General features: G+C 44.0%; 2 protein-coding genes across 3 annotated transcripts in view; one reads left to right on the top strand and one right to left on the bottom strand.

Annotated features, from left to right (window-relative positions):
- Positions 1 to 16,813, bottom strand: part of Cryab (crystallin alpha B) — a 36,239-nt gene extending 19,426 nt beyond the window's left edge. Inside the window, exon 1 of the mRNA XM_045144928.1 lies at positions 16,487 to 16,813. The gene's annotated coding sequence lies outside the window, so the exon portion shown is untranslated. The remainder of the gene's footprint in view (positions 1 to 16,486) is intronic.
- Dixdc1 (DIX domain containing 1) overlaps positions 243 to 20,766 on the top strand; it is a 103,376-nt gene continuing 82,852 nt past the window's right edge. Inside the window, exon 1 of one of the 2 annotated variants that reach the window (XM_045144925.1) lies at positions 243 to 263. Coding sequence is in view for 1 of the 2 variants with exons in the window: in XM_045144924.1 (XP_045000859.1) it covers positions 16,212 to 16,271 (60 nt within the window). In the remaining variant the exon portion in view is untranslated. Of the gene's footprint in view, positions 264 to 16,055; positions 16,272 to 20,766 lie in introns of those variants that run through there. The other variant, XM_045144924.1, reaches the window with a different exon arrangement.

Here is a 20,766-nt window from a genome sequence, read left to right as displayed (position 1 = left end):
ACTGGCGCCGCGGGCGCGGCCGCGGGACCGTGGGGGTGGGGCGGAGCCTGGGGTTGTCGTCTGGTTCCGGCAGTTAGAAGGCGGATGCCGGACGGCAGGGGGCGGGGCTGGATGGCAGGGGGCGGGGCAAATCTGGCCGGGGTTGGCAGGCGACGCTCAGTCACCATGGCAGCGTGAACGCGTGGCGAAGCCTGAACAAGTGCTAGCTAAGCCGAGAAGGGCTGAGGACCGAGATGCTGAACGCCAGGCTGATGATCTGAGAGGTAGGTGCTGAACGGTGCCATCCAGGCCGAAACTGGCGATGCCGAGGAGCAAGGATGGGGAAAGGAGGAGAAAGGTTAGAGTCCTAATGTGCAGACGTTGGTTGCTTCAAACTTTCGAAGATTGGAGACCACCAGCGATGCACAAATATCTCTCTACCTGTCCTTTAGTTCTTAAGAGAGGTGATTCTGGCAGAGTACTGAAAATGGAATCTCAGAGCAAATTAAAGTTGGCGATAATAGAATTGACCTTGTCATACAGTGTCTGAGAATTTACAGCAGCTGCAACTTTACTTAGAACGCAGTCGAATACTGACTGTTGCTATCACCATTTTCGTGACGTTCTGTTCGTTCGTGGGCCCAGACACAGTTAAGGACAAGTGGGTTGGAAAGAGGCGGGCTGGAGGACTGCTTTCACCACTGGTCAGCAGAGCAACTCGCTAGCCTGCTTTCTAAGTCAACTGAAGATTAAAAACAAAAACAAAAAACCACAACTCTTTCTAAGAGTTATTTGTTATGAGGGTCAAATAAAGGCTGTAGATAACAATTGGCAAGCTTAAAATTCTGTATACAAATTCTGAGTTAGAATTATAAACACTGAGCTGGGAATGGTATTGCAGGCCTGTAATCTCAAGTATTTAAGGAGATGGAGGCAAGAGGATGGGAAGTTCCAGTCCATTCTCAGCTACATAGTAAATTTCAAACCAGCCTGGGCTACCTGGCTGTCTTATTCTAACCCTTCTCAATCTCTGCTTCCCAAGTGTTGGGGTTAAAGGTGCGTGCCAGTATGCCAGTTTTATGTGATGCTGAGGATACACCTAAGGGGCTTTATGCATGCTAAACAGGCACTTTATCTATTGAGCCACAAGGATAAACCCATAGTATTTCTTCTGGTTATCTTCAGAATAACATCCAGTAATCATTAACATGTATAGAAAAGACTGGAAAGGGGCCGGGCGTGGTAGTACATGCCTTTATAATCTCAGCACTCAGGAAGCAGAGGTAGGAGGATCTCTACGAGTTCAAGGCCAGCCTGAGAAAACTACTTAGTGAATTCCAGGTTAGCCTGGGCTAGAGTGAGACCATGCCTCGGAAAAAAGGAAAGCAAAAGAAAGAAGGAAGGAAGGGAGAAAGGAAGGAAAGAAGTGAGAGAAAAAAAGAGTAAGGAAACATTGCTCCTTATTCCTATAAAAACCAAGGAACTTGGTTTTAAAATGCCACTGAAATGGTCCTGTTATGATTACAGCATATGACACTATATTTCTCTTAACCAAGGCCCTATGTCTGGCACTTTGATAAGACTTAAGTTGGTAGGTTTAGGGGAGGGTCCTGATTTCACCTCAATTGGTTCAGCTTTAGAAGTTTTCCTCCTTCTGTGTATTTGCACATCTCTTCCTATTTTAAGGTGGCCCTGGTTCTGCTCTTCTCGGAACTTAGAAGATGGGGACTCAAGTGGTTATGAGATACTGTAACTCCCTGCTGCCATCAGAACCTTCTGTAAGTTTCTGGTGTACTATTGAGAGGCATGTGATAACATTACTGGGATTTCTACAGCTGAGAAATTGCTTGCTCAGGACTCAGATCCTGGAATAAAAGATTTACCTTCTTTATTTGCTTCTCCTTGTGGAAATTCTAGCTCACTTGAGCTTTGATTCATTGCTAAGTTCTAGAATTGATAAAACCAAGCAGAGGTTTAAACCTCATAATTAATTAGAAATATTCATTTTTAAAAATAAAGAAAGTTTATTCTAAAATAATGGATGTTCATTACAGAGTAAATCAGAACTGTTGCAAACTAAGATTACAACAATAAAAACTGGGGCTGGACAGATAGCTTAGTGGTTAAGGCACTTGTCTGCGAAGCCTAAGGACAGTGGTTCAGTGTCCCAGACCCACATAAGCCAGATGCACTAGGAGGAGTCACATGTGTCTGGAGTTTGTTTGCAGTGGCTAGAGGTCCTGGTGTGCCCATTCTCTCTCTCTCAAATAAGTAAATAAAATATTTTTAAAAAGAAATAAAATTAGCCAGGCACACACCTTTAATCCCAGCCCTCAGGAGGCAGAGGTAGGAGGATCGCCATAAGTTCAAGGCCACCCTGAGATGACAGAGTTAATTCCAGGTCAGCCTGGACCAGAGTGAGACCCTACCTCAAAAAAACAAAAACAAAACAAAAAAAAAAAGAAATGAAATTAAAAATTAACCCACAAAACTCCCATCCATAAGCAAACTCTTAGTATTTTAGGATATATTCTTCCAATTTTTTCTTGTTTTTAGATGTTTTACATGAGACCATGTTATGGGCAAACTTTGATTTTGTTTCTCTTCAAGTTTTTATATTATTTGGGGGGGGGGGGAGAATTGGCACCAGTGCCTCAGCTACTGAAATTGAACCCCAGACATTTGCACCACCTAGTGGACATGTGTGACCTTGTGCTTGCCTTACCTTTGTACATCTGGCTTATATGGGATCTGGAGAGTTGATCATGGGTCCTGAGGTTTCCCAGGCAAGCACCTTAACCACTAAGCCATCTCTCCAGCCCTCACTTCAAGTTCATTAATATAAAATTATTGGGTTTTTTTTTTTTTTTTGGTTTTTCAAGGTAGGGTCTCACTCTAGCCCAGGCTGACCTGGAACTCACTGTATAGCCTCAGGATAGCCTCAAACTCATGGCAATTCTCCTAACTTTGCCTTCTGAATGCTGGGATTAAAGGCGTGCACCACCATGCCCGGCTATAAAGTTATTTTAAATAGGAGGAAAATGTTTGGGAAACATTGTAGTGCTATAATTGGGAGGAAAGAGAGGTGAGACAAGGGTTTGTTGTATTTCCCAGGCTGGTTTTAAACTCACTATGTCACTCAGGCTTGGCTCAAATTTGAGGCAATCTTCCAGCCTCAGCCGCCAAAATGCTGGGATTACTGATATATGGTTATGCCCAGATTGGCTGTATTTTTTTTTTTTAAGGTATGGTCTCACTCTAGCCCTGGCTAACCTGGAATTCACCATGTAGTGTCATGGTGATCCTCCTCCTCCTACCTGTGCCTCCCAAGTGCTGGGATTAAAGGCGTGAGCCACCATGCCTGGCTGACTATAATTTTTTAAAAATATTTTATTTATTTATTTATTTGCAAGCAGAGAGAGAGAGAGAAGAAAGACAAGAGAAAATAGACATGCCAAGACCTTTAGCCACTGCAAATGAACTCCAGATGCATGCCACCTGTGCATCTGGCATTACATGGGTACTGGGGTATCAAACCTGGGTTGTTAGGCTTTGTAGGCCAGTGCTTAACTGATGATCCACCTCTCCAGCCCTTTGGCTATAATTTTGCTTTGATTTTTTTCAAGGTGGGATCTTACTCTCTAGTCCAGGCTGACCTGGAATTCACTATGTATTCTCAGGGTGGCCATGAACTCATGGTAATCTTCCTACCTCTGCCTCCCAAGTGCTGGGATTAAAAGCATGCACCACAATGTCTGGCTTATAATTTTTTAAAAAACATTTTATTTATTTACATGTTTGAGAGAGAGAGAGAACGGGTGCACTAGGGCCTCCAGACCTGCAAAAGAACTCCACACACATGTGCCACCTTGTGCATCTGGCTAATATGAGTACTGGGGAATTAAACCTGGATCCTTAGGCTTTGCAGGCAAGCACCTTAACTGCTAAGCCATCTATTTCTTCAGCCCATTGGCTATAATTTTTTGAGTAGGATTTCACTCTAGTCCATGCTGACTTGGAATTCAGTATGTAGTCTCAGGGTGGCCTTGAGCTCACAGCTGGGATTAGAGGCGTGCACCCTCATGCCGAGCTTGGCTACAATTTTTTGACCAGTTCTTTATATTGTTGGACATTTAGGTTGACCCACTCCTCGCACTAATAGTAAGTAATTTGGGCTGGAGAGATTGCTCAGGTGTTAAATGTGCTTACTTGCAAAGCCGGCTGGCCGAGGTTCAATTCCCTAGTACCCATGTAAAGCCAGATGCACAAAGGCAGAAGGCCCTGGTGCATGCCCATTCTCATTCTGTCTTTCTCCCTTTCTCCCTCTTCTCAAATAAAGAAATCATATTTTTAAAAATAAAAGAAGTAATTTAAAATTATTTGAAAAGACATGCACATTAAAAATAAGTTCCCACTACAAGGAAAGAATTCTAAGGGTGCTTGGACTTCATTTTTTTTCTTTTTTAAAAACATTTATTTATTTATTTATTTGACAGAGAAAGAAGGAGAGAGAGAGAGAATGGGTGCGCCAGGACCTCCAGCCACCGCAAACGAACTCCAGACGTGAGCACCCCCTTGGTCCTCTGGCTTTTCAGGCAAATGCCTTAACCACTAAGCCATCCCTTCAGCCCTTTTTTCTTTTGGTTTTTTGAGGTAGGGTCTCGTTCTAGCTCTGGCCCACCTGGAATTCACTATGTATTCTCAGAGTGGCCTTGAACTCAAGGCGATACTCCTAGACCTCCTGAGTGCTGGGATTAAAGGCATGTGCCACCACACCCAGCTCAAAAAAAAAGTTTTTTATTTGTTTGTCTTGCTGGTGTAATTAATAATGAGGTGGCTTGTGATGATTTGTGTGCAGAAGCACTGGTGCCTTTACTGTGTTTTCCTAGTAGAGAACCTCAAGGGTCACTTCCAAGATATCCACCAGATGTCGCTGTCTTTATCTAAGTTTCAACTACAAAATAGCTGGCAGACAACTTGAAATATGGTTTGAAAGAAATTCATGTAAAATATATCTGCATATCTGCTTTGGCACAGTTTAATTAAGCACTACCATCTGGTGGCAACTTTGACAACATCCTCTCTTAGTCTCTCACTATTCTGCCGTGTTTCTCCTTCTTTCACCCATTGTATCACATTCACCCTGTGTACTCTGTCCCTTAATGTCAAATTCTCTGTCTTACTTTTACTATTCTTTTCTCAAGTCTTGTTTCTTGCCTCTGTGGTGGTACACATAGTGAATGGTAACTGTCAGTTCTTCAATCTTTGTTCAAAGAATAGGACTTGACACATAATGACATATAATAGCTGCTTGGCAAAGATTTGTTTTGTTTTTTTGAGGTAGGGTCTCACTCTAGCCCAGGCAGACCTGGAATTCTCCATGTAGTCTCAGGATGGCCTTGAACTTACTGCAATTCTCCTACCTCTGCCTCTCGAGTGCTGGGATTGCAGGTGTGCGCCACCACACCCAGCTCATAGTTCTTTTTTTGAGACATGGTCTTGCTATGTAGCCCTGATTGGCCTGGAACTTGCTATGTAGACCAGGCTGGCCTTCTACTTGCAAAGGTCCTCCTACCTCTGCCTCCTGCGTGCTGGGAGAAGTATGATGTGAGCTACCAGCTCAGCTGTCCATAGACTTTTTAAATTTTTTTTATTAACTTTGTTTTTATGCCAGGAATGGTGGCACACACCTCTAATCCCAGCACTTGGAAGGCAGAGCTAGGAAGATCGCCATGAGTTGGAGGCCAGCCTGAGACTACATAGTGAATTCCAGGTGAGCCTAGGCTAGAGCAAGACCATACCTCAAAAAAAAAAAAAATTGTTTTTATTTGAGATAAAATCTCAAGAAATTATCAGGCTAGCTTTGAACTCTCCATAGCCCAGGTAGGCCTTGAGCTTGTGATCCTCCTGCCTCAGCCTCCCAAGGAGTTGAGATACCAGGCCTGGCTTAGATCTCTGAATCTTATTTAATTATTTATCTATTTGTCTGTTATTTTAAGAGAGGATCCCACATAGCACATGCTGGTTTAAAATTCACTAGGTAGGGCTGGAGAGATGGCTTAGCGGTTAAATGCTTGCCTGTGAAGCCTAAGGACCCCAGTTCGAGGCTCAGTTCCCCAGGTCCCACGTTAGCCAGATGCACAAGGGGGCACACACGTCTGGAGTTCGTTTGTAGAGGCTGGAAGCCCTGGCGCGCCCATTCTCTCTCTCTCCCTCTATCTGTCCTTCTCTCTGTGTCTGTTGCTCTCAAATAAATAAATAAATAATAAAAAAAATTAAAAAAAATTCACTAGGTAGAGCTGGAGAGATGGTTTAGTGGTTAAGACACTTGCCTGTGAAACCTAGGGATCCAACTTTGATTTCCTAGCCAGATGCACAAGGGGGCGCATGTGTCTGGAGTTCACTTGCAGTGGCTGAAGGCGTTGGTGCACCCATTTTCTCCCTCTCTGTTTCTCTATCTGCCTCTCTCTCTCTCTCAAATAAATAAATAATTTTTTTAAATTCACTAGGTAGCCAAAGATGGTCTTGGACTCCTGATCTTCCTGCTTCAACCTCCCCAGTGGTGAGGTTATAGGCATGTATCATGTCCAGCTTAACCTTTGAATTTTAAAAAGATTCACTCATTCAGCCAGTTTTTTTCTACATGTGTACATGCATTGATTTGCATGCATATGTGTATGTTTGCATGGGTGTGGGTGCGCATGTGCATGTGTGTGGAGAGGCTAGAATTTGGCATCAAGTATCTTCCTCAGTTACTCCACCTTATTTACTGAGGCATGCTTTCTCACTTGAATGTAGGGTTTGCTAAGTTGGCTATTCAGCTTGTCCCAGGGGCCCCCTCTTTCCATGTCCCAAGTGCTGGGATTATCAGCAGGCCACTGTACCTATTGGGTTTTGACATGGGTGCTAGGGATCCAAACTCCAGTCTTCACTCTTGCATGGTGAGTACTAACAACTAAGCCATTGCCCCCCACCTACCCAGTCCCATAGCCAGGTTTTTTTTTTTCATGTATACTGTGGGGTATGTGTGTATTGGTGTATATACATGTATATGTAGATGTGCATGCCTGTGCACTCATGAAGACCAAAGGAGAATGCCCTTCCTTTATTGTTTACCCATGCATTTCCTTGAAACAGACTCTCACTCTGAATGTGGAGCTGTGGTGTTGGTGAGCCTCAGTGCTCCTCTTGTCTCCATTCCCCATAGGACTAGGGTTATGAACATGTGTGACCCTGCCCAGCTGTCTATGTGAGTCTTGGGGATCTAGCTCAGGAGTCTCAAGTCCTCATGCTCGTGGCAAGTACTCTTACTGAGCCATCTCCCTAGTCCTCAGTCAGTTCTTAAAAAATATTTTTATTTATTTGCAAGCAGAGAGAAAGAGAAAGAGAGAGAGAGAGAGAGAGGGGCAGATAGACAGAGAGAATGGGCACGCCAGGGCCTCTAGCCACTGCAAATGAAGTCCAGATGCATGCACCACCACATGCATCTGGCTTTATGTGGGTACTGGAGAATTGAACCTGGGCCCTTGGGCTTTGTAGGAAAGCACTTTAATTGCTAAACCATCTCTCCAGGCCTTGGCCAGTTTTTTACTGAGCATCTACACTGTGCCAGACAATATTTTTGGTTCTGGGATAAGGCAGTAACCAAAAAAAAAAAAAAAGGTTGGTCTTGGGATGTAGCTCATTCTAGCACGTATAAATCTCCTGTTCGATCCCCAGTACCACATAAACCTGGGGTCATGGTGCTTGTTTATAATCACAGTCTGGGGAAGCAGAAACAGAAGGATCAAGAAGTTCATGGTCAACCTTTACTACACAGTGAGTTCAAAGCAAGGCTAGGCTACATGAGACCCTATCTCCAAAAAAGGGGGTGGGTGCTGGAGAGATGGCTTAATGGTTAAGCGCTTGCCTGTGAAGCCTAAGGACCCCGGTTCGAGGCTCGATTCGCGAGGACCCACGTAAGTCAGATGCACAAGGAGGCACATGCATGTGGAGTTTGTTTTCAGTGGCTGGAAGCCTTGGCGCTCACATTCTCTCTATCTACCTGCCTATATCTGTATATTTCTCTCTCTGAAATAAAGAAATAAAAATAAAATAAAATAAAGGAAGAAAAAGAAAAAAGACAAAGACAAGTAAATATAGACTATTCAAGATGATGATGCATGAAGTGAAAAAAATAAAAATAAATCAGACAGAGACCTGAGAGTGCTAGAATGAAGGAATAGCGTCATTTAAGAGTGATAAGAAGGTCGGGCACGGTGGCGCACACCTTAACTCCCAGCACTTGGGAGGCAGAAGTAGAAGGAATGCTATGAGTTCAAGGCCACCCTGAGGCTACACAGAGAATTCCAGGTCAGCCTGGACTAAAGTGAGACCCTACCTCAAAAAGCCAAAACATAAAAATAAAAGAGTGATAAGAGAAGGCCAAAGGTAGAAAATGACATTTGAGCACACATCTAAAGGAATTCAGGAATGAGCTGTATGTTATCTGAGGATGAGTATTTCAGACAGATTCAAATCAAAAGTGGTCTGAGGAGGGTCCATTGCGAAAGAGGTGGCGGACAGAGTGTAAGAGCCAAAGGAAGGGTAGGACTCCTTACAACGTGATCCTCCAGACACAAAAGAGCCTGGATATCCATGTCCTCATAGTGCCTGACACTACCTACACAAGACCATCATAACAGGAGGCAAAAGATCATAACATCAAAATAAAAGAGAGACTGATTGAGAGGGGGAGAGGATATGATGGAGAATGGAGTCTGAAAGGGGAAGGTGGAGGGAGGGCATTACCATATTGTTTACAATCATGGAAGTTGTTAATAAAAAATAAGTTAATTGCTGGGCGTGGTGGCACATGCCTTTAATCCCAGCACTTGGAAGGCAGAGGTAGGAGGATTGCTGTGAGTTCAAGGCCACCCTGAGACTCCCTAGTGAATACCAGGTCAGCCTGGGCTAGAGTGAGACCCTATCTCAAAAAACCAAAAAAAAAAAAAAAAAAAAAAGTTAATTTTAAAAAAGTGGTCTGAGGAGCTGGGCATGGTGGCGCACACCTTTAATCCCAGCACTTGGGAGGTAGAGGTAGGAGCTACAGTGAGACCTTGCCTTGAAAAACCAAAAAAGGAAAAGAAAAGGTCTGAGCATATCTAGCATGCATGAAGCATTGGTTCATCCCCAGAACTTCAAAATGAAAAAGTCTGGTCAGAGGAGTTTCATGGGGGAAGTAGAGCTTGAACTAGGCATGGTGATGGTGGAGCAGAATAATGGAGGGTGAGACACTCTAGGCAGAGAGAGTCATGAAGGCAAGGAGATGAAAAGAAACTGTGTAAATCTAGATGCTGTCCAGCCTGAACAGAAGTGATCCTAGGACAGGAGGTCTTTGGAGCGGAACACATTCTCTATCCGAGTTGCCAGGAAAAGGGAGTGTTTGAGGACCCTGGGCACTAGAGCAGCAAGACAAATGTATCGTCCAAGAAAGGTTAAGGTGAATACAGGAGACAAAGGGCAGTTTAGGGCCGAGCAGATGCCTCAGTGGATAAGTGCTTGCTGTGCAAACATTAGAGCCTGAATTTGATCCCCAGCACTCATAAAAAGCCAGGTGTGGCCATGCATACCTGTAACCCCAGGTCTGAGGTGGGACAGAAACAGGAGAATTGCTAGGGGTTTGCTGATCATCCAGTCTGATCAACAAAACAGCAAGCTCCAGTTTAGTGGGAGACTTTGTCTCAGGGAAATAAGGAAAGAAGAGTTATAGAATACTCATCAGTGTGGAGGTTCCTAAAACAGCTAAAGATTGATCTACCATATGACCCAGCTATAGCACTCCCAGGCATATATCCAAAGGACTCATCTCATTTCCTTAGAAGTATGTGCTCAACCATGTTTATGGCTGCTCAATTTATAATAGCTGGGAAATGGAATCAGGTAAATGTCCCTCAACTGATGAGTGGATAATGAAGATGTGGCACATTAATACAATGGAGTTCTACTCAGCGGTAAAGAAAAATGAAGTTATGAAATTTGCAGAAAAATGGATGGACCTGGAAAGTATTATACTAAGTGAGGTAACCCAGGCCCAGAAAGCCAAGAGACACATGTTCTCCCTCATATATGGATCCTAGCTACAGATAACTGGGCTTCTGCGTGAGAATGAAAATACTTAGTAGCAGAGGCCAGTAAGTTAAAAAGGAGACATAAAGGGAAGAGAAAGGAAGGGAGGAGGGTACTTAATAAGTTGATATTGTATATATGTAAGTACAATGATTGTGATGGGGAGGAAATATGATGGAGAATGGAATTTCAAAGGGGAAAGTGTGGGGGGAGGGAGGGAATTACCATGGGATTTTTTTTATAATCATGGAAAATGCTAATAAAAATTAAAAAAAAAAGAATACTCAACGTCCTTCTCGGGTCTCTGCACCGATGCTCACAGGGTGTGCACATCAGCACACACATGTGCATATAGCACAAGCACATCCAGATCATACACACTACATACACATCAAATACAGTAAAACAGGTTTTTTGTTTGTTTGTTTGTTTTTGAGGTAGGGTCTCACTCTAGCCCAGGCTGACCTGGAATTCACTATGTAGTCTCAGGGTGGCCTTGAACTCACGGTGATCCTCCTACCTCTGCCTCCTGAGTGCAGGGATTAAAGGCGTGGGCCACCGTGCCCGGCTTAAAGTAAAACAGTTTTTAAAAGACACCAGTTTAGGACTCAAGAAGTTGTTCGGTGGTTAAGGGCACTTATTCACAAGGCCTGAGGGCCCAGTTTGATTCCTCAGTACCCATGTAAAGCCAGGTGCACAGAATAACACATTCATCTGGAATTTGGCTTCAGTGGTCGGAGGTTCTGGTGTGCCCTTTTCTCTCTTTCTTTCCCTTCTTCCCCCCTTCCCCCCTCCCTCCCTCCCTCTTTCTTTCTTCTTCCCTTCCTCCCTTCCTTCCTTCCTTCCTTCCTTCCTTCCTTCCTTCCTTCCTTCCTTCCTTCCTTCCTTCCTTCTTTCTTTCTTTCTTTCTTTCTTTCTTTCTTTCTTTCTTTCTTTCTTTCTTCTCCACTCCCTGCTTGCAAATAAATAATGAATAAAAATATTTTTTTAGGGCCAAGAGTGGTGGTGCATGCCTTTAATCCCAGCAGTTGGGAGGCATTGGTTGGAGGACTGACATTAGTTTAAGGCCACCCTGAGACTACATAATGAATTCCAGGTCAGCCTGGGCCACAGTAAGACCCTACCTCAAAAAACAAACAAACAAAAAAAATGTGTGTGTGTGTGTGTGTGTGTGTGTGTGTGTGTGTTAGGGCTGAAGAGATGGCTTAGCAGTTAAGGTCCTGGCCAGTAAAGGTAAACGACCCAGGTTTGATTCCCCAGTACCCATGTAAAGCTGGATACACAAGGTTGTGATTGCACCTGGAGTTTGTTTGCAGTAGTTAAGAGGCCCTGGCATGCCCATGTTCATTCACTTCCTCTCTCTCTCTCCCTCTTCCTCTCTCTAACATTATCATTTTATTTTTGGTTTTTGAGGTAGGGTTTCACTCCTAGCCTAGGCTGACTTGGAATTCACTGTGTAGTCTCAGGGTAGCCTTGACCTTCTAAGTGCTGGGATTAGTATATGTGCTGCTGAAGCGAGCACTAAGTGCTGGGATTAAAGGCATGTGTCACCACACCCAGCTAATAAATACTTTTTACAAAACAGTTTAGGTGATGAAGTTTACAGTGGTACAGTGCTTGTCTAGAATGCACAGGGCTCTGGGTTCAATCCCTTTCACCACAATAAACAAATAAACAGTTTAGAAGCTAGGCCATGTTTGTCTTCTACTGTTAGGTACAAGCCTTTTGTGTGACTCTACTGATGCCTCAGAATATAAATGTAATAGAAGTTTTAAGCATGATGTCAGCCTTAAGAAACTTGGCTAATATGAGAAAATGGAAGATTACAAAATTATTTCACATAGCCAGGCATGGTGGCACATGTCTTTAATCCCAGCACTTGGGAGGCAGAGGTAGGAGGATCGCTGTGAGTTTGAGGCTACCCTGAGACTACATAGGGAACTCCAGTTCAGCTTGGGCTAGAGTGAGACCTTACCCTGAAAAAAGGGCTGGAGAGAGGGCTCATCTGTGAAGGCACTCGCCAGCAAAGCCTAACAACCTGGATTCTATTCCCTAGAACCCATGTAAAGCCAGATACACAAAGTGGCATATGCATTTGGAGTTCCTTTGCAGTGGCTTGAGGCCCTGGTGTTCCCTTTCTCTCTGTCTGTCTATCTCGTTGCTTGCAAATAAATAAATATAGATATTTAAATAGAAAAGAAATTATTTCAGCTGGGCATGGTAGTGCATGCCTTTAATCCCAGCACTTGGGAGGTAGGAGGATTGCCATGAGTTCAAGGTCACCCTGAGACTACAGAGTGAATTCCAGGTCAGTACCTCAACGAACCAAAAAAAAAAAAAAAAAAAAAAGATATCTCAGGGGGTCATTTAAAGTATTTTCATCAATAATTTTATTTGTTTATTTAAATTGCCTTTCTGCTTCTTTATAATCATGAATGACTGCCCATAATAGATGTGTTTTAAATTTTTCATAGGTGTGAATTTTACTCATTTTAGTTTTACATAGAGAGAAGTCACAGGCAATGTTTTCACCAAATGACAGCTTTGTTTAAGGCTTAAAGTTTTAATTAGTGAAAAGTGTTAGTGTGTTTATTAATAGATGGGATGAATACATTTGCTAATATTTCTTCTGATGGTTCATTCATTCATTTCTTCATCTAAAAGCATTTACCAAGTACCTACTGTTACAAGCATCATACAAAAGTATTTCATAATGGTTAAAAATATAGATTTGTTTTAAAGGGGAAAGTGTGGTGGGGGGAGGGAGGGAATTACCATGGGATATTTTTTTATAAACATGGAAAATGCTAATAAAAATTTAAAAAAATAAATAAAATTTAAACAAATAAAAATATACAGACTTGTGGGCTGGAGGGATGGCTTAGTAGTTAAGGCATTTGCCTGCAAAGCCAAAGGACTGAAGTTCAATTCCCCAGGACCCACATTAGCCAGATACACAAGGTGGCGCATGCGTCTGGAGTTTGCAGTGGCTGGATACCCTGGCATGCCTATTTTCTTTCTCTTTCTCTTTCTCTCTCTCTCTCTCTCTCTCTCTCTCTCCCTTTCTCTCTGTCAAATAAATAAATATAGAATTAAAAAAAAATCCAGACTTGTACCTCATTACTTCATAGCTATTGGATCTGCACCCTCTTTTCATATATAAAAAGCCAACTGTTCATGGTTATTGATGTGGCAACACATCACATGTGTACATACTGGTGCTTAGTTCAGGACTTAGCATATTACTAATAAATCAATTTGCTGTTATAATTGCTTTATTAGATATTTGAGTAGATTTTTGTTTGTAGGGGCAATTCCCAACATTGTTGCCGACACAATGCGGCACTGAGAAGGCCAGTAAGAATCAGGCCTCCTGGCAGCAATATACTGAAAGTGGCTTGCTACAATTCCTGGCTTCTCCCAGGCAGAATGAACAACAGGCCTGTAGCAGTGGGAGTAATTCCAGCTTCCCAGATGGCTTTGCAGTTTTCCCACATGCAATCACTACATGTCACTGATCGTTGGCCCAGTCCTTCCAAGTTCTCGCAACTAACCCATTTATTCTACCAACTCTTCTGTTGGTATCAACCCAGGTGGTTGGAGAATGGAATAGTATATATTAGTGTTGCTTAGAGCTAAAGTTCAGGTCTTCAGCATGCTTGATGAACATATCTTTGGAGCACTAGGAAAAAAAAGCATTTTATGATCTAATGGGAATTGTATGCTTTTCTAAACAAGAAAGGAATATTACATGTAAACTAATAGAATTGTGGGGTATATCTCAACAGTTTGTAGAACAATGAAACAGAATATTTTGACATTAAATACTTTTTTCTTTGATTTTTTTTTTTTTTTTTTTTTTGAGATAGGGTCTCACTGCAGCCCAGGCTGACCTGGAACTCACGTTGTAGTCCTAGGCTGGCTGGCCTCAAACTCATGGTGATCCTCCAACTTCTGCTTACCAAGTGCTGGGATTAAAGGCGTGAACCACCATGTCCAGCTGCAAATTTTTGCTCTTTAAATTTATTAAGCTGGCCATGGTGGTGCATGCCTTTAATCCCAGCACTCAGGAGGTAGAGGTAGGAGGATCCCTGTGAGATTCAGGCCACTCAAGGCTACAGAGTAGGTTCCAGGTCCTAGGTTAGAGCGAGACCCTTCCTTAAAAGAAAGAAGCCAGACGTGGTGGCGCCCATCTTTCATCCCAGCACTCAGGAGGCGAAGGAAGGAGGACCTTCGTGAGCCTCTGAAGGTGTGATAGAGATGTTTCAGCACTGAACACTCCTCTGTCACTTGTTCTCACCACCATCTGAAAAAAGCAGCTGCTTTAACCAAAAGTGAGAGTAGCACTAATATATGGGTATGAATATTAACAGAAGTGCTTACAGGGCAGTTTGGTGAGCATAATATATTCATTTAGCCAGACAACAGCAGGTATTACCTCCCTGGGGTTCATGGCCTCCCTCGCCATAGGCTTTTGATTAGGTTGTCAGTACCAGGCGTGTATTCCCTTCCATACAGCCTGCTTCCAGTCCAATTAGAGAGTGGTTGGTTTCCCCCATAACAGACATGCCACTAATGGACCAGTTGACCCATTTGGCCTGCCTGGTCAAACTTAAGGCTTGCAGTATCCACTGTTGTTTATCACTGCTGATGAATTCTCTCTCCCATAGAGCTATATGCAGTGTAGCTTTTTCCAGCTTTCTGTCACCTGGTCTACAGGGAGGAGGTTTTCAGCTCAGCTCCAGCTTGATTTCTCAGTGACCTTGCAACCCAAGAATATGGAGTCTTTAGCAATAGGGTCTTTACTATCTTTTTCTGGTGGAAAACCAAGAGCCTTGGCCACAGCCTGTAATGTTTTGGGGGCATTAGGGACCTTCCTGGCCAACAACTCACTAGAAGGTATCCCATCCCTGGCACTGAAATTCTTCTAGTAAAATCTATGGCTTTTGGGTGCGCCATTATCCAAAAAAGTATGTTTCTATATGGCTTATTCATAACATCTTAAATTTTGATTAATCCTCCTCATACTCTTTAATTTTTGTTTGTTTGTTTGGGTTTTCAAGGCAGAGTCTCACTCTAGCCCTGGCTGACCTGGAATTCACTATGTGTCTCAGGGTGGCCTTGAACTCACAGCGATCCTTCTACCTCTGCCTCCGAAGTGCTGGAATTAAAGGCGTGTACCACCATGCCCAGCTTTTTTTTTTTTTTTTTTTTTTTGAGAAAGGGTCTCATGTAGCCTAAGCTAGCCAGAAACTGGCTATGTAGCCCAGGATAACTTTGAACTTTTGGATTCTTCTACCTCCACCTCCCAAGTGCTGAGATTAGAGGTGTGCACCAACTCTTAGCAATTATTTTACAAAGAAGGGAGAAGAGACAATTGCAGTAAAGTCCTGGCCCCCCTTGACTTGCCTTTGATGTTTCAGTCGTGATCCTATGCTGTGTTTTGCATTGTTCTATTAACTGTGTTCCAAGCCCTAAAGTTCTATCCTTGATTTCCCTTCTTTCTTTCTGATTCCCTTTATTTGTTTCCTCTTTCAGCTTCTGCTTCCGCTTGGTTAGCCTAACCTCACACTGAGAAGGGTAACTGTTTTCTGTTAAGTCTCGGGGCCACTCCCTTTCCTACTCACCTGTGTTTGGATGCTGACAGCCTTAAATCAGCCCTGGGGGGGGGGGCGGTGTGGGGGAGGCGAATGCTCCTGTGGCCGGCCTCAAGCCTGGGGTGTGACTGTAGGCATATGCCCACGCTGGCAGGCCCGCTCGTGTCCACGCGGTGTGTGCGCACGCGTGGCGCGCGTGTGGACGCCCGCGGCGCGCGCCTCCCGCCCAGGGGCTCCGCGGCGCTCGCTCGCGCACGTCTGCGGCAGCCCGCCCGCGCCCCCGGCCCTGTGCGCGCCCGGCTGTTTCCATGGGAACCGGCGCTGCGCGCGGCCCCTCCAGCACGGGCCCCGCGCGAGCATGCCCAGTGCAAGCCGCTAGTTTGGCTCGGGTCTAGGTTGCCAGTAAGTGGCATGCGGGACTCCGGAGGGATCCCAATGAGCTGAACCGAGAGAGCCTTTGTGTGCAGAGGGAGGAGGCGGCGGCGGCCGCCTGCTGGAGACCCCACCGGGGAGCCGCGGGCAGGAACAATGCTAGCCTGTCTGACCCGCGGGAACTTACTGGACGTGCTGCAGGAGGGGTTCAATGAGGTAACCGCCCTGCCCCTCCCACTCCCCAGCTCCCGCATCCCGCCACCTCCCGCCCATTCTCCCGCAGGGTCCTCCGGGTCCCCATCCTCGTAGCCGACGTGGGCACCGCTCCAGGTGGGAGGCTGAGGTGGGTGGTGCAGACGGATGAGCCCCCGAGAAATCAAAAGGGCCGCCAGCCTCCCTCTCAACTGGGTGATGACCTCCGAAAATCTTACCCGAGAGCAGAACACGGAGCACAAATTGAGAAGTCATCTTCCAGGAGAGGCGGTCTCACTTCCCAGGAATTCTCCCGGGAAATCCTCAGGGAAGCCCCTAGTACATGGCAGAAGAGCTCCTTCTATTTCAGGAGCGAACCAGCTGGGCCAAGGAGCGGGTGGGGTGGCATGGCATTGGAAGAAAGTTTGAGAGGGCAGGAGCCTGCGGGCGCTCCACGGGAAGGGCTCCCTACTCTGCGGGTCTCCTGAAGCCCAAGCAGGACGTTCTCCACCACCGAGGGCTGAGAAGAGCTCCTTAGAGAAAGGGGCCTGGGTTCTGGGCTCAGTTCTAGGGCCACATCTCTATGAGAGCTGGGCGGCTAAGGGCTATATCTGACTGACAGGAAAGGCGGGCTAGAGCTGACTGCGGTCGTTTCCTCTTCACACGTTTTCTCACACAATTGTTATTTCTTACATAGGCTTCTCTTGTGCCCCAGGCAATTCTGGTTTGAGATCCTAGTCATTAGCTCCCTTGCTTCTGCTCTTCATCCTTTTGGTTGCCCTCGCTGGAAGACTCTAGCTGTTAGTGCCTTTTTCTCCTACTTTCCACATCTTTCCGTGTCTCTCTTCCCTCTATGCATTTGTTTTATTTATTTGTTTATTTATTTATTTGCCATGCCATGGTTCAAACCCAGGGCCTTTCACATGCTAAGCAAATGCTCTACTGATGAGTTGCGCCCTGTCCTCCTTAGGCCAGCCCTTAAATGTTTTCTAAAAATCGATTTTTAATCAAATCATATATTCTTTTTTATTCGATACTGGGGATTTTATTTTATTTATTTGATACATTCTTTTTTATTTGATACTGGGGATTAAATCCAGAGCCTGGCACATATCTAGGTGTTATATCATTGAGCTATACTCCTAACCCCACTCCATTCTCTTCTTAAATATGAACATTACGGGCAAGATGGAAATGCCTTTGTGTCATTCCTCCCTCCTCCCCCCAACTCCCCTTCTAACCTTTTCCCCAGAGGCAACCAACCATTCTCATGAATTTCTGTATAAGACGCTCTTTCTACAGCTGCACCACAGGCTCTTTCCATGATTCCTGTTTCTAATTAAGACCTGCCTTAGAACCTTCCCCAGTTCTGGCCCCTGTGCCCCAGCCTTGTTCCTGACACAGAGAGAAGCTGCCCAAGTGCTCTCTGGTCCTAACCAACTGTGTGGAATTTTCCTTTGGCTGAAGGGTGTCACAACCTCTAGTGAATAGTAGAGCTTGCATCCTCTCCTGCCTGCACTGCAGGTCTCCTCATCTTTGCATCACTCCTGTCAGAACACATGTAAAGGGATTGTTAACAAAGAGCTACAGACCAAGAGGTGAAGCACAGAAGAGGCAGGAAGCCTACCTATGAGTGCCTCCAATATTCTTGTTCCCTTTTCTCCCTCACTCCCCTTTGGGCCTCCTCTTTTCCTCAGCAGGGGAAGTCTGACTCACCCACCAATCCTGACACAAGTTCCTTTGGTCCTCTTATGGCTTCTTCCTCTTTATTTTAACTCCACCCCCAGGGGTCCAGGTCCTAGTGTCTGATTAGGAGGAAGGAATAAGCACAGAGCCAAGTCCTAATCTTTTCTGCCCTTTTTCTTATAAATCTTATAACTGAAGAGTCTTGTCAAAACTAAGATCCTGGCCATCTTTTTCATTCCTTGGTACTTCCATTAATATTCCCTTAACCTACAATTCTTAAATTTTTAAATTAATTTGCATGTGTTTGTGTATGGGGTGGGGGAAGGGGTATGCAAGAGCCTCTTGCTGCAAATGAACACACCACAAGTTTGCACCACTGGACTTGCACGGGTGACTTGGGCATTGAACCTGGGCCAGAGCTGGCAGGCTTTGTAAGTAAGTGCTTTAATCACTAAGCCATAACACCTCCAGTTTTTAAAAAAACAAGGTGAAAGGGGAGTAGGAGAGGTTTTTGTGTGTGTGTCTTTCTAAAATTAACAAATGCACAACTTTATAATTAATTCTTCTCAGAACAATATAGCAATGCTTATTTTCCCTATCCATATTGGATTTTTCTACTCATCCCATGAACTTTACCCTCTGCAGACCAATGTGTCTATTCCCTTTGTTAGTAGATTGGAACCCTGAAAGCCAAAATGCACTTTTGATTTCTCTGAAAATTTTGCATTAAAATAATAACATTAAACTTGAATGACTCGTTAGTTAACATAAGTCTTTCATACACACAGTACATTTTATTAAATAGATTTTTCCCCACATATAGTTTTACATTTAGTGCTACTGAATTAGCAATATTGCATTTTGGTTACTTCAGAGTTGGTGGGCTCAAGGTTGCTTAATAGGACCAGTTATATTCAATCTCTTTTGTTAGAGTCATATGATAAGGATGTAAATGTGTATTTAAAAGCAAGTGTCAGAATATGCTTAATTCCTCTGAGAAACACTTTCAATTGAGTCTAAGAATCCTACATATGTATCCAGTCTCCTCCTGGGAATAATCCAAGTATTTCTGAAAGTATCCTTCATCACCCTGATGCTTCATAGGTCTGAGTGATTAGGGCTGTGACCTCGTTTTTTTATGGCATAGAAAACTGCTGCAGGAAACAGGGCTTTGGCTCTAATTGGTTAATTATAAGGGAACCCTGCAGTAGAAAGAAACCCTACCCTCTGAATTAAGGCTTCCCTCTACTCATTGCTGGTCTCTTCTCAATCCATATGCTACTAAATATAACTAGGAATGACAGAATTTTCTTCTGCCACATTGCCCACATAGTCCTCTGTCCTCAACATGCCTGGCAAAAAACTCACAGAATTGATTTGTCAGTGCTGCCAATGCAATCTCTTTTATTGACCTGGTTAATTTTTGTGTGTGTGAATTATACATAGGTTTTGGCAGCTGGCATTTTGTAACCTACCCTGGCTGCCATCCCTCATGTCTTCTGTGATGGGTTTTCATTAGTTTGCTATTTCCCCATTCTGTATCTGCCTCAAGGCTAAGGAGGGAATGGAAGGGAAATACTAAGACAGGGTCTCATGTAGCCCAGGCTATCCTTGAATGATATGTAGTTGAAAATTACCTTGAACTCCTGATCCTCCTGCTTCGTCTCAAGTTCTGGGATTACAGGCATATACCACCATTTGTGGTTCAGGCCATTTGTTTCCTCTACTACTTGGCATTAATTGTTATATTGCCATTGTCTTTGGCTAATGTGACAACAGGAATTTCTGCCAGTGTTTTTCTGAGGGCTGAGTTTCCTTTAAAAGACTGTTGTTTGTGTTGGAAGGTTTTAATAGACTTGTGTTTATAATATGGTTTGACCAATAAGCATTCATTGGGCAAGGGAATAGATAAACCAGTTGAAAAACACTCAATTCCTGATTCCATGGAATTTATAGGACAAGACAAGACATACTGAAGAAAAAAAAAAAAAAAACTAAGGGGAGCGAGGTTTGGTGGCTTACACCTTTAGTCACAGTACTCCAGAGGCAGAAGTACGAGGATTTCTTCTAGTTTGACACCAGTTTGGGATTACAGAATAAGTGTTCCAGGTCAGCCTGGGCTAGAGTGAGACCCTACCTCAAGAAAACCAAAAAGGGGAAGGAGGGTATTACCATGGAATATTTTTTTATAATCAGGGAAGTTGTTAATAAAAATTTGAAAAAAAAAGAAGACCAGAAAAAGGGCTGGAGAGATGGCTTAGTGGTTAAGGCACTTGCCTATGAAGCCTAAGAGTGCTTGTTCGAATCTCCAGGTCTCTGGTAGCCAGACATAAAAAAAAAAGTGATGCAAGCATGCAATGTCAAACACATGCACACAAGGGGGCACACCCATCTGAAGTTTGTTCACAGTGGCTGAAAGGCCTTGGTGTACCCATTCTCTCTCTCTCTCTTTGTCTCTCTCTCAAAAATAAAATTTTAGGGCTGGAGAGATGGCTTAGCGGTTAAGTGCTTGCCTGTGAAACCTAAGGACCCCGGTTTGAGGCTCAAGGGGGCGCACACATGTGAAGCACCCTGAGACTATGTAGTGAATTCCAGGTCAGCTTGGGTTTGAGCAAGACCCTACCTCAATAAAGAAAAAAAAAAAAAGATTCATTTGCTTGGCTATCTGAAGTAGCCCATTGCTTTAGTCCCAGCTACTCAGGAGGATTCCTTGGTATACATGTTCAGACCCTGGGTACCTTGTCAAAAAAAAAAAAAAAAGAAAGAAAAAAAAAAAGAAGAGGAGGAGGAGGAGGAAGAGGGAAGGAGGAAAAAAATTATCTGCTTAGAAATC

Source organism: Jaculus jaculus, chromosome 3 (assembly GCF_020740685.1).
Source record: "Jaculus jaculus isolate mJacJac1 chromosome 3, mJacJac1.mat.Y.cur, whole genome shotgun sequence".
In the NCBI taxonomy this organism is placed as follows: Eukaryota; Metazoa; Chordata; class Mammalia; order Rodentia; family Dipodidae; genus Jaculus; species Jaculus jaculus.
Note: the sequence above shows the minus strand (reverse complement) of the source record. Positions and strands in the feature narration are given on the sequence as shown.